General features: G+C 42.7%; 1 protein-coding gene across 1 annotated transcript in view; it reads left to right on the top strand.

Annotated features, from left to right (window-relative positions):
- MOB3B (MOB kinase activator 3B) overlaps positions 1–13671 on the top strand; it is a 128229-nt gene extending 114558 nt beyond the window's left edge. The window contains exon 3 of the mRNA XM_006863155.1: positions 13609–13671. Coding sequence (XP_006863217.1) covers positions 13609–13671 — 63 coding nt within the window. The remainder of the gene's footprint in view (positions 1–13608) is intronic.
- Positions 13672–14134: the final 463 nt, after the last annotated feature.

The raw sequence follows: 14134 nt of genomic DNA, 5'->3' as shown, positions 1-14134 counted from the left end.
TCTGAGGAATCTGTACCTGGACCAAGAAGCAGTTGTTCAAACAGAGCATGGGAACACTGAATGTTTTAAAAATTGGGAAAGGTGTGCGACAAGGTTGTGTTCTTTCACCATATTTATTCAACCTGTATGCTGAGCAAATAACATGAGAAGCTGGGTTCTATGAAGAAAAACGTGGCATCAGGATTGGAGGAAGACTCATTAACAACCAACCTGCGATATGCAGATGATACAACCTTGCTTGCTAAAAGTGAAGAGGACTTAAAACATTTACTGATGAAGATCAAAGAGCACAGCCTTCAGTATGGATTACATCTCAATGTAAAGAAAACAAAAATCCTCACCACTGAACCAATAAACAACATTCTTATCAACGGAGAAAAGATTGAAGTTGTCAAGGAGTTCATTCTTCTTGGATCAACTATCAACACTCATGGAAGCAGCAGTCCGATATCAGACGACATATTGCATTGGGCAAATCTGCTGCACAGGAACTTTTTAAAGTGTTGAAGAGCAGACATGTCAGCTTGAGGACTAAGGTGTGCCTGACCCAAGCCATGGTATTTTCAATAACCTCATATGGATGTGAAAGCTGGACAGTGAATAAGGAAGATTGTAGAAGAATTGATGCCTTTGAGTTGTGGTGTTGGAGGAGAATACTAAAAGTGCCATGGACTGCCAAAAGAACCAATAGATCAGTTTTGGAAGAAGTGCAGCCAGAGTGCTCCTTGGAGACCAGGATGGCTAAGCTTCGCCTCTCATACTTTGGACATATTGTCCAGAGGGAACAGTCGCTGGAGAAGGATGTCATGCTGGGTAAGATGGAGGGTCAGAGAAAAAGCAGAAGACCCCTAACGAGATGGATCGACCAAGTGGAATCATTGATGGACTCAAGTGTGGCAGCAGTAGTGAGGTTGGCCCAGGATCAGACATTGTTTCATTCTGCTGTGCATGGGATCGCTATGAGTCGATTCCGACTCGATGGCACCTGACAACAACAACATGGAGCTGTAGGATAAGCACTGGACTGCTAATCACAAGGTTGGTAGTTCAAACCCACCGCCACTCCTTGGAAACCCTTTACAAATTCGCTATGAGTCAGAACCAACTCAACGGTACTCAACAACAGCAACAACAACAATAAAATATACTGTTTTCTTGAAGCAGTTTAAGTAAGTAGAAGTTTTGCTAACAGAACAACTAAAGTTACTCAAGTCCATTTGAATAATGGCTAAAATGCTGCAGCAGACTTTCCTTGTTTGCAGTCCTGTCTCCCTCTTACTTTATGTACAGTGTTTGCATCTTGCAAAAAAGATGGTTGAATTTTCCATATCACCTTGAGAGTTCCTCAACCTGAAATCTATGCGTATGCTATAAGGTGGTGATGGTGTGCCATGGAGTCGGTTCCGACTCACAGCAACCCTGTATAGGGTTTGCAAGACTGTAAATCTTTACGGGAGTAGCAAGCCTCGTCTTTCTCCCAGTGCTTTTCTTTGCATCACGCAAAAGTTGTGGAATAAAGACTTTTGGGGCAAAGTTGAGATGTCTTTTGCATTCAAAGAAGCATTCATTTTCTTCATTGTACACACACAGCAGCTTCTTAGAAAGCTCTCTGAGGGTAGAAACTGAACCACTACTGCATTCAGCTGTGCAACTAGAGTGGCAAGAAGCTAAAAAGCCTCAGTGGTTGGGTTTTACTACTTTGTTCTTTATAAAGGCTGTTGTGGGTGAGCAGGCACTACAAGATCTGTTTGTGAAAGTTTGTGAAAACAGCTCCATGTCATTTAAAAAGACTCAAAAGCATTGAATAAGTTAATTTCAGAAAATGTTAAGGACAAAGGAAAGAGTGTACAGAAGCCATATAAATGAAGAAGGTGAAGAAAGCCCTGGATGTCTTCTGGATCACAGGTCTACTTCTCAGGAACTTTCGTTCAGTCCTCTTCAGTGGAGCAGAAAGAGTAAACTCCTAACAGAAGAAGAAACTCCACACTTTGGGCACTCACGCTTTTGGTTTCCCTGAGCTAAAAAGGCAGCAACCTCTGATGGGTGTAACTGCAAGTCAATCTCTCCATTATGCACAAAAGCATAAAGACCATTGTCGGATAAAGTCGAGCATGAGTTAGCCAGTAGAGAAAGCCTTTCTTGCCGTCAAAGGACTCTCAGTTCTTTTCTATCACTGAAGACTCTTACACCTGGCAGTGCCAGGAGCTGACTTGAAGACTAAGGCCCAAGAAGTCAGTATTTATAAAAGAGCTTCTTTGGGGGCCTGGGAGACCAAGAATAGACTTGTTGTTGGTAAATTACGTCTAGTCGATTCAGACTCATAGCGACCCTGTATAGGGTTTCCAAGGAGTGGTTGGTGGGTTTGAAGCACTGACTTTGTAGTTAGAAGTTCAGTGCTTACCCTACAGTGCCACACCAGGATTTCAAGAATAAACTAAGCAGGAATTCTTAACAGTAGCAGTGAACAAGAAGGGAGACAATTCTCCCCACATAAGCTTGTATTTCTTTCAGTCTTGCTGGAAATGATATCCGTGCTACAGTTTTGTTTCATTCATTATAATTACAGGAAAATTCACTTAAATGTTTTAAAATATTAATGACTACTTTTATTCTTTAAAAACTGCTGAATTGCCTGAAATTATGTATTTGCTTTATAAACCAAACCCTAGAAAATAGCAGCAAAAGGTATTGCGAATGTGTAAGAGTACAGTAACTGATGTCAAGCCGATTCTGGTGTCTATTGTAGATTTGTACTGATAGGATAAGATCTTGATGTTGTTAGAATACCTGCCTTCTAAGCCTATTGCACCTATTGAAACCAGTCCTAGTATTCAGATTAACACATTTTGTTTGATTTGCTTATATTGCATACCTTATAGATGCAAAGAAAAATGGTTAGATGTTCTAAGCGCATAAGAAATGTATGACCTCAGGAAATTTATAATGCAGTCAGAAAAATATAAAGTAATTACTGTCACACATCTGTGGCTTTTGAAGGATGCTGCTGAAGAAGTCAGGCGTGTAGCTTCGTGTTCTGGTTGTGTATTATTTTGAATTTAGTGTAGCTAGGAGTCCTGTTGTAGCACTGTAGGATAAGCACTGGACTGCTAACCACAGGCTGGCAGTTCAAACCTACCTGCTGCTCCTCAGAAATCCTTTATAGGGTCACTATGTGTCAGAACCAACTGGATGACACTTAACAATAACAACAGAGGCCAGAAGGGAATCCTGGTGTAGACTGTAGGATAAGCACTGAACTACTGACCTAAAAGTCAGCGATTCAAACCCACCAGCTGCTCCTAGGAACCCCCTTAAAGACTCGCTATGAGTTAGAATGAACTCAACAGCACTCAACAACAACAATAGGGCGAAAGTAGGAAATTCAGTATCACGCAGTTCTTCAGACAAGGATCCGAATCATTGAGTTGAAACCCTGGATTTTCATTTACTAACTTGTAACTGTGGGCAAGACACTTGAATTCTCAAAACTTTTTTAAAATCCTCCATAGAATGGATTTGTTGTTGTTGTTAAGTGCCGTCGAGTCGTTTCCAACCTATAGTGACTCTGTGTAGGGTTTCCAAGGAGCACTGGTGAGCTTGAACCGCCAACCTTGCAGTTCAAACTGACTTTGCAGTCTGGCGCATTAACCCACAGCGCCACACCAGGATATGATATGATAGAATGGATATGATAGTAAAACTGTGAAAATTAAATGGGTGAGTCAGTGGTAAGTACTTAAGACTAGTTGGCACATGGTAGGCAGCAGTACCCTAACTTGCCCTTGTTCATCTCGCTTGGCCCTTGGCCACGTTAGGAAAGTTCTGGGTAACTTGATGGCAGGTGTATTAGTTTCAGACTCTTCCATGGGATTGTCTACTCATTGAGAGGTGAGAGTATCCAGGACACAGGCCATGGTACACCCAGGACATAATAAATGTTTAATATATTTTAACATAATATTTTATTATACTTTTGGTTAAAGTTTACACAGCGTTTTAGAATCCTAACCATCAATTTCTACATATGTTGTTCAGTGACATGGGTTATATTTTTCATAATGCTTGAACATTCTCATTAGTCCGTTATTATTGTTCTGTTTTCAACAATCGAATTTCCCTGCCCTCTTCATCTCATCTCTGTTTCAAAATACTTGCTGACTGGTCTTGTTTACAGAATTTTTAAAAGGAACACATTACTTATGGTGATGTTGTTATTGTTAAGTGCCGTTGACTCAGTTCTTACTCATAGCAACTCTGTATAGGGTTCCAAGGAGCAGCTGGTGGGTTTGAAGTACCAACCTGTGGTTCACAGTCCAGTGCTGATCCTACAGCGGCACACCAGCAGTCCACTTACAGTGATAGTCATTTTTTTTTTAGCCAGTTTGTTATTTACCTACAAGGTGACCTGAGGGGTTAGTTTCAGGTCCAGGTCTCAGGACAGTAGTCTTGGGAGGCCCTCCAGTCTCCACCAGTGTAGCAGGTCTGTCTTTATTTATTCTTCTCATGAATGTGCAGTTCTGTTCCACAATTTCCGCCCATCTTGTCCAGGTGCACCGATTGTGGCAGTGATTGGAATGGTGAGTATTGGAAGCTGGCACCATCTAGCTCTTCTGGTGCTTAGTACCTTTGTGACGTTGAGACGATTACTCTAAGGAGGATGCACCTCCATTCAAAGGCACTATTCACCGTCGTTTCTTCCTTGGCTACAGACTTCCACGTATGGATTTCATTGTTGGAAACACTGCTCTGTCCTTTGGGATTAGCAGCAGAGATTAAAAGCAGAATCAGGTGCGGAGTAGTGAAGGGATGCATCCTAAGTCTTAGTGTCTCATAGAGAAAGAGGAGGCCCCGATTCCAGTTAGTTCTCTGCTCCAGATTCTGAATAGATTGCACAGGGCTGTGTCTGGCTGTGACAAGTGTAGGTGACCAAACCTCCCTGAAATAGCATTGAAAATCTGTGACCAGGAATAACCTTCAGTCCCAGGCCAACTGGGACAGTTGGTGACCCAATCAGGCCTCTGAGCAGGAATTCAGAAGCTGGGAAGAGGTCACTCTGGCCAGCAAGTCCACCCCCAGGACTGACCCTGGACCTGCTCATCAGCAGCTGTAGCCTGGGAACCCAGAAATGTGTACACCCTGCCATTTGGTCTTCACCAAACAGGGGGAGACTGGAGCACTGACTTGGACAGACGTGACAAATCATCCATTTACACCCAAACTCTAGCAAGTCCATGGTGGGAGGAAGCAAATGATCCTGGTAATTAGATAGAGGGCCAGGCCTGAGTGAATATGCAGATGGCTGTGAGCCCCTGCTAGTCTGGGAGTCAAATGACAGAATCAAGCTAACTGGAAGCATCATTGGTAAACACAAACAGTCAGCAGTGCTTTATTGGCCTTCCACTGACAACAAGATTTGCAGAGAGCTGTGAGCAAAGCAGTAGCTGGTGAGCAAAGAGCCCAGTAAGTCAAGAGGCAGAGAGAAATTGGGAGGTAGGGATGAGGCCGGAGAGCACTTGTTCAAACGAATGCACCTGCTGAACTCTGAGAAAGAGTCTTCACTTTCTCTCTCCAGGGCTCTGTTTCCTTATTTTTAATAATAACTCTGCCTGGCAAGTTTGAACTGCAGACCTGTGTTTAGCAGTCCAGTGCTTCTTCTAAAGTGCCACCAGTGCCCCTGTGTAACTACATTTGGCACCTGAACTTTTTGTTGTTGGCACCCACTAACATCCGACAGCAATCATGATCCTTTGGGTCACGCTGCTCATTGGGGAGCTATGTCTCTAGGTTTCAGCCTTCCATCCCTGGTATCCCCTCCCCAAGCACATACGTGAGCTACTGAGCAGTGTGAGAAAGAGTGGAGCTAGAGAGGAAGGTTAGAAGGGGATTGAAACTGCACATAAGCTTATGGCTGTATTTGCGCCAGAGAGTGGCTGGGACGTTGCTATTTTTGATGACTTGTGTGTGTGCCCAGGGGCATTATCAACTGTGAGTAGTTGTTTGGAGCAACCCAGATGCCTGGAGATGAACTGAGAGCCTGCCAGGGAACATTCCAGGAAGTTGGGCAGACATACTCTGAAGTGTCAATTTGAAAAATAGCAAAGAAATGTGAGATTATTTTCAATGAACTGTGTTGTCCTGGGTAACTGGGAATGTGACAAAATCAGCCTTGTCTTTTCCAAGCTCGCTGATCACCCCTTATTGATACCCAGAGAGCTTTTGCTTCCAGTTTATAGGATGGTACGTAGTTGTTTTGATATTTACTGGGTCAGAGGTGGGATGAAGTCTAAAATATGTGATTAGAGTTGCAGTTGATGCCCGCAGGGAAATGCTCAGTACATAATACTATGTAATAGCATCCAAAACTGTGTTGTAACCATATGACCATCGATGGGAGAAAGGAATTAGAGCAAAAAGTATTGACAATGGTTCTGTCTGGAATTATAGGTAAATACTTCTTTTTTATGGTGTCCTGGTGTGGCGCTGTGGGTTAATGCACCAGACTGTAAAGCCATTTGTACTGCAAGATCGGCAGTTCAAACTCACCAGCTACTCCTTGGAAACCCTATACAGGGTGGCTATGGGTTGGGATCAACTCGACAGCACTTATAAACAACAACTTCTTTTTTATATGTGCCTTTTGTGCCTTCCATCTTTTCTATGATAAACATGTACACTTTTAAAATCAGAAATATCAAACCTTATGCTCTAAAAGGTTTCACTAACAAAGGCCAAAGCTGTATAGGGCAAGCAGCCTGTCTGTCGAAGACCAGCACACTGTGCGTGTTCTCCATCTCCTGCCTGTGCTCTGGGCTCCGTCTTGTATAAAGGAGCTGGCGGCAGCACTGTGCAGGAGAGAATTGGAACAGCAATCGTAAGAGTTATTTTTGTAAGACGAATGGATCAACAAAATCTGCTGTATACATACAGCCATTAAAAGAAATGACAGGCGTTGATATGTGTGAATCTTGAAAACATCTTCATAAGCCAGACAGAAAAGGGCACATATTATGTGAGTCTTCTCGTGTGAATTATCTAGACTAAAACCAGTTGCCGTTGCGTTATTTCTGATTCATGGCAACCCCGTGTATAGCAGAGTAGAAATGTACTCCATGGGGTTTTCATGGCTGTGACCTTTCAAAGCAGATCACCAGGATTTTCTTCTAAGACACCTCTGGGTAGGTCTAAACCACCAACCTTTTAATTAGGCAAGCACTCAACTGTTTGCATTATTCAGGGACCCATATCTAGAATAAGCAAAATGTAGATCTAAAGTTACCAGCTCCTTGAAGAAAGGAATAGAAAGAAGAGTTACTGCTTAATGGGCCAGGTTCCTGTTTGGGGTGATGAAAAAGTTTTGGAAATTGATAGAGGTGTTGATTGCATGACAGTGTGAAGGTAAGGCCACTAAATTGTACATTTAAATGATAATGGAAAATGTTATATTGTCGATATATTTTAATCAGAATTTTGAGTTTTTTAATACAATTTTTTAATTAAAATTAAAAATTAGTTTCTCAGTATTACTTGACACATTTCAAGTGTGCAGTAGTCGCTTGTGTCTAGTGGCTATTGTATTGGATACCACAGATGTAGAATATTTTCATCCTTATAGAATGTGCTATTAAAGAGCACTGAATTTGACATCAAGAGTTATTTCCTACAATGCAGAGTATTAATACTTCCTCCTGCCTCCAACGACTGCCAGGTGTGTTCAAAATTGTCCCCATCCTGCCTCAACAATGCACTGCCATTTAGCTCTTTAAATACCTAGTATAGTCTTTTGCTTTGCCATTTCTTTCCCACTTCTGGGTGAAGAATAAAGAAGTCTCAAACCCATTGGCTTGACAGTTCTTCTTAGGTCTCACATCAGAACCCTCACCTCAGGGAGCTTTCTCTTTCGGACATCAAATCACAACTGCACCTTTTAATTTTTATTTTACAATGTTCTGCAGTGTTGGAAATCATTGCACTTTGTCAATCACAACAGGAATTAATTCACTTTTATGAGCATTTACATGAAAATGTGAATTCTCAGTAAGGCTAGATGGCCATATAGAAACATGCCAAATGTAGGCTGTGATGTGTAGTCTATTGAAAATGTCCCAGCTAGACACGAGTAGATTATTTGGCTGCAAAAGATGTTGAATGAGTATTAACCTGCTATTTAAATGCAGGGAGGTTTTACTTATTGAAGTTGTTGTTAAGTGCTGTTGAGTCGGTTCTGACTCATAGTGACCCTATATAGGGTTTCTGAGGAGCGGCTGGTGAGCTTGAACTACCGACCTTGCAGTTCAAACTGACTTTGCAGTGCAGTGTATTAATCCACAGGACCATGCCCTCCAATCCCACCACAATAAAAGCAGGAGGCAGTCGCTAACCCAATGACTTTTGTGTGGTCACTTGTGTGATCCTAGGAACATTTCCTATGGAAGCTATTTTATACTTACAGGACAGCTATCCTAGCCACAAAGTCAATTAACCCGCAAGGTGGTACAGCTAATTCAACAATATTAATGTTAATAGAGTTCTGTTACATTATGATTCTGTGTCAATAAATATAAGTAAATAAATACAGGTAGTTTAGGATAAAGAAAAGATAAACACAGACCACTCAGGGATCTTCCAGAAGTTTTTTGATGGACCATGGCCTCTCATCTTCAGACCTTTGTCCAGGAGACCCTCAGCCTCCACATCTTCCTAAGTCACACTCATCCTGAAAGTCTCAGTTTAGTTGTTCTTTCCTCATGTCCCACTTCCTTCCATTGGACACCATATTACGTCTGTGCTGCCTGCTCTCAGACCTCCCTGACCACAGAGAGGACAACTAAGATGCAAGCGAGAACATCTTTTGTGGGCTAGTGTCAGAGGAACCACCCATCCATTCTCCGTTCTCTAGTCTTTGGAAGTGAGTCCTTAAGTCCAGAGCACATCCAAGGGGTGGGGGTGGGGGGGGTAATTTCCACCTCTCGAAGGTAGGAAATCAATAAGATTCTGTACATATTTTTAAGCTGTCACTCAACCCTAATATTTTAAACTGGTCATTAGTCTTTGTCCTCTGACTTCCCTATCTTCTATTTACACATCCTGTTGCCTCTTCAAGGAAGCGCAATGTCTCTGTAGGGTCGGTAGTTCAAACCTACCAGCTGCTCCGTGGATAGAGGGGATGCTATCTGTTCTATATGTTCCCATAAATATTTGCAGCCTCAGAAACCCTATGTGAGTTGCTATGAGTCAGAGTGAGTTGGTGACAGTGGGTTTGGTTGTTGGTTTGGCTGTTTCTTCAAAGCACTCCTTGTTCCAGAAATCACGCTCCAAGTGAAAACGTCCTTTACCTCAGTGAGAGCTCTTCCTCCTCCCTTTCCTAGCTGAACTCCTAGAACCAACGATCTAGCCACTGGCCTCTGTTTTCTCACATCCCTTTCAATTCGCAGTCATCTGCCTTCAGCCATGCCAGAACCCTGCTCTGTCTCCTGCAGCGCTCAGGTACTGACTATGGATCCAGTTAAGAAATATGTTGTTGTTAAGTGCTCTTAAGTCAGTTCTGACCCATAGCTACCCTGTATAAGGTTTCCGAGGAGTAGCTAGAGAGCTTGAACCACCAACCTTGCAGTTCAAGCCGACATTGCAGTCCAGCACATTAACCCACAGGACTCCACAGTTTAGAAATAACGGATAAAATTGTCCAATAATAATACATGTTAATGGATGAATCCTACCCATATTGTGCTGAGCAAAGGAATCCAGTCACTAAAAGTTCCTACTGTTTGATTCCATTTAAATGAAATTCTAGAACTGGTTCAGCTAATCCAGTGTCAGAAAGCAGATCAGTGGTTGTATGGGTCCATGGGTGAAGGTACAGGATCAGCTGCAAAAAGGCAAAAGGGAATTTTCTGGGATGACGGAACTGCATATGTCTTAATTGTGATGGTGATTACAGAGGATCATATACATGACAAAACCCATCAAACTGTACAATTAAATAGATGTATTTTATTAAAGGCAAAATTTACTCGAATAAAGTTTGTAAAGTATGCATAGTAAATGCATTCAACCTATTTTTGAAACAACTTCAGTTTTCACAAGAACAATATTTTGACGGATCTTTCCTGAAAACTCTTTTCTTCTTGATGGCTGGGGTGGTTAACAAGACAAACTGAAAGGAACAGTAGCAACTTATCTCTAATAGCCAACTTACAATATCGCATTTTCAGTAGGTTATGATAACAAAAATCATCCATGTCACAGAGAACCGCATGAAGACTCCACTGCTAAGGAGTCTCACTGTGACAGTGCCCTCCATGGACACAGGTGGTAGAGGTAATCTACACAGGCAGAGACCGCAGACTTGCTAGCCACTGAATGGAAAGACCTGCCCAGGATGGTGTCAGAGGCTTTATAAGCTGATTTAAGATTTCAGCAGACTCTGATGCTCTCTCAGGTCTTTGTCCAGCCTTACTGGGTGCCACGATTGTGAACCTAGCCTCCAGGACCTGTTTCCTAAGCCCTCACCCAGCCCAGCTGTTTCGGGTATGAAAGCAGATGATTGCAGGTGGGGCTCTCATTCTCCTCTGGCTACCACTTATGAATGCTTTACAGCCCTGGTTGCACATGCTCCTTGGAGAGATTTCAAAAAGTCTACCAATTCTCAGGCCTCAAGCCTACATCTATGAAATCAGAATCTCTAAGATGGGGCCAGAAAGGTCTCCAAATGAGTCTCATGTGACTTCATGGGTGAGCCAAGTGAGACTGAGAATGGTGCTTAAACTTTTACCTGCGCAAGACCACCTGGGAACGTGTGGAGGACGTCGTAGCTGCAGGGGCTCTGTTGTTGTTAGGTACCATTGAGTTGAGTTGGAATCATAAACACCCCGTGTAACAGACTAGATGGCCATCTTTACAGAAGCAGATCACAGATCTTTTTCTCACAAAGATGCTGGATGGGATCCAATAGCCAACCTCTCAACTAACAACTGAATGCTTACCTGTTGCACCACCAAGCTTCCTACATGGGCTCTCCTACTGGAAATTCAGTCAACCTGGGATGGGACTCATGAATTTGCATTTTTATTAAGTTCCCAAGTGCTTTTGATGCAGGTGGATTCTCACTTTGAAATTAATACCAGCGGCTCCCAAATCTCTGGGCAGAATTGGAATGCATCCAGATGCCCCTTCACTTTGGTTTTTTAGATGGCATCTAGTCCCATTTCTTATATTTTCCTAAAACCTGTTGCTGTAGAGTTCATTCCAACTCATGGAGATCCTTCTGGATGGTACAAATGGTTAACTTGCTCAGCTGGCAACCAATAGATTGAAGGGCTGAGTCCACAGAGAGGCACTTAGGAAGAAACCCCTGGGTGTCTACTTCTGAAAAATCAGACATGTAAACCCTACATTCTGCAGTTCTACTCTGGCACAAATGGGGTTGCCATGATTGTTGACCACCGCACCTGCTATCTCTAAATCAACCATATAGTCAGCCCCCATTTCATCCTTATGACTAGGCCATGATCGTGGGGGGTTTGCCCCTGCTGGCAGCAGTCATAACTAGGGTCTCATGCCTTAGAAGTCCATCCCCCCACTTCTTCAGCTTGGCACTTCACCTATGCTAGCATGCCTTCTCACAAAAACCTTAGTGCAACCAGTCTACTGTGCTGCAAGTACACAGCTAGAGGTTAGGATACAGCAATGGTCCAGACTTCATCCTCAGTATGCACCTAATCTCTGCAGAGATACAAAAGGTCTTAATCGTCCCACTAATAAAAGAAAAGGGTGTAGCAAAAATCAGTGGTTATCAAACTATGGTTCATGGTGCACAGGTTTTGTGAAGTTCTGGTAGTTTGGGGTCCTAACCACCTCCTCAGCCAGAGCTGCTTTATCTCTATCTTTAATGGCTTCTGTGTAAGACTGTGTTAGAAGGCATGGCTTCTGCTGCTAAAATAAGTGTTAATTCCACTGGATTAGGGAAGGTTTAGTTTTCCTTCCAGTTCCTGCACATGGTGATTCCACAATGACAGATCATTACTGTCTTTCCTTTTACTTCATTTGTTTCTAAAAGTATAATTATTCTAAAGCAGAGATTTATGTTTATGTCTTAGAGATTATTTCTACGTGCAGTAACTTTAAATGGCCTGTAATAACTCCATTTTTCTCTCTCCATTTGCTACGTTCAGCTTGTGAGGGTATAATAATAGGGCAGAATGTTGAGTACACCTGTGGGGAAAGTGTTGTCAGAAATGTGTTTATGCATTACCTCATGTAATCTGCACACAATCCTAGGAGATAAATACTGTTTTCATCTACGTTTTAGAGAAGAGGAAAAGTAGACAAGGAGATGAAGAAACTTGTCCAAAATCACACAGTTCTCTGGAGCCAGGAGTAGACTCCAAAACCCAGATATGGCCTCTGCTGGAGAAATCCATTTGAGGTGAAATTTTTCTCAAAAACCTTGTAGTAACCTACATAGGCTGTGATGATCTCTAATAGCCAGATGATTCCCAAGGGCCTCTGGCCCTAAGATCTCTCCTCCCATGTGGCCTCTAGCCCTGTCTCAGCAACGTCTGGCTGTGAGATCATGGTGAAGTCACCTCAGCTATCTGACCCATGAAATGCACATTGTTGAATGACAGATGAGAGAACAGGTGATTAAAAAGCTTAATGTCTGTAGATCAGAAGGTGCAGGGAGGCATCAACAATGAATTAGCAAGCAGATAGTAAGAACCTAGAAAACTGTTGGAATAGCCACCACACAATTCTGGCCAATTGTTCCAGTGTGGTTTTAAAGGACTAGAGTTTCCAAATCAAGATCAATTGGAAGCCCTACCTTTTAGAAGGGAGTCCTGGAGTGGTGCTGTGGGATGGAGCACTGAACTCCAAGGTTGGCAGTTCAAACTCACGAGCTGCTCATTGGAAACCCTATAGAGGGTCGCTCTGCATCGGAACCAACATGACGGCACTTAACAATAACAACAACCTTTGAGATGAGCGCTCCAAAAATTTTAATTTTTGTTTAGTGCCATAGAGTTGGTTCCAACCCATAGCAACCCTGCATAGGGTTTCTGAGAATCAGCTGGTGAGTTTGAACTGCCAATCTTGCAGTTCAAACCAACTTTGCAGCACAGCCGCATTAACCCTCGGCACCACACCAGGACTTCCAAAAATTTAAATTGAGTCAACTAAATCAGAGTACTTTTTGAATTTTGTGTTCTTTTTTAGACCTGAGTCCTAACAGACCCTATCTACAATGCTGCACCTGGTATTTAACAAACCCTTTCTCAGAGTTCACTTTGCCTAGGAGCTTTATGAAGAACCTGAGGTGGGTAGAACAGGTTCTTGTACATACCTCCAGAGTCATTTTTAGAGTTACCCTTTATGTTGAAAGCCTAGAACTTCCAAGCATGTGAAGTAAAGTATGTGGGTCTAAGGGGTGGGGTGGCTTGGGCTTTGGAAGAGGAGGGCAAGACAGTGGTCATCTATTGAGTTGATGTCAACTTCACTCTGCGGCTCCTCCATACTTGTCCGCCATTGCTGGTCCTCAGTGACTCTATTGCTGCAGGCACCATGACACACAGAGCACGTCTGTTCTTTTGTCATTGGCTTTACTTGACACAGTCCGTGTCATCGCCAGTTGGCATTCAGATTGTAGACCCCATCGCTGCCAGGCCCGAGCTGTAAGCAGCTGCTGTTATTGTAGACACTTACCCCAAACAGCAGAGCCTTCATAAACCCACACCCACACTACCTCTGCTCTGGGAACTGTGGAAAATACCAGAGTACTCACAGCATACACTCAAGGGATTTTATCTTATTAATCTTTGAAAAACATTGGCAAATAGACAAGAGTCAAATAAGATGTTTGGCTACATCCAACATATGCTGCTTTTAGTTTTACAGCCTAGTGATTGAAGAGGAAGAGTTTTTATTAAGCTTGGCACTCCTGCTTTTTCTAAATTCCATTTTTAATTTAAGGTTTCTGTTGTGTTTTTCTCTTTGTTTGAATGGAACTCACTATTTCCCTGACAGCTACAACAACTTTTGTTGTAACACTACAGAGGAAGATGAACAAGTGTCCACTGGGTGGGGTTTTTTCACCCCCGCTTTGGTGTCTCTGGTATAAGATGCTGGAGTTATAAAAGGT

Source organism: Chrysochloris asiatica, unplaced genomic scaffold (assembly GCF_000296735.1).
Source record: "Chrysochloris asiatica unplaced genomic scaffold, ChrAsi1.0 scaffold00053, whole genome shotgun sequence".
Lineage (NCBI taxonomy): Eukaryota > Metazoa > Chordata > Mammalia > Afrosoricida > Chrysochloridae > Chrysochloris > Chrysochloris asiatica.
This window is presented reverse-complemented; position numbering and strand designations above follow the sequence as displayed.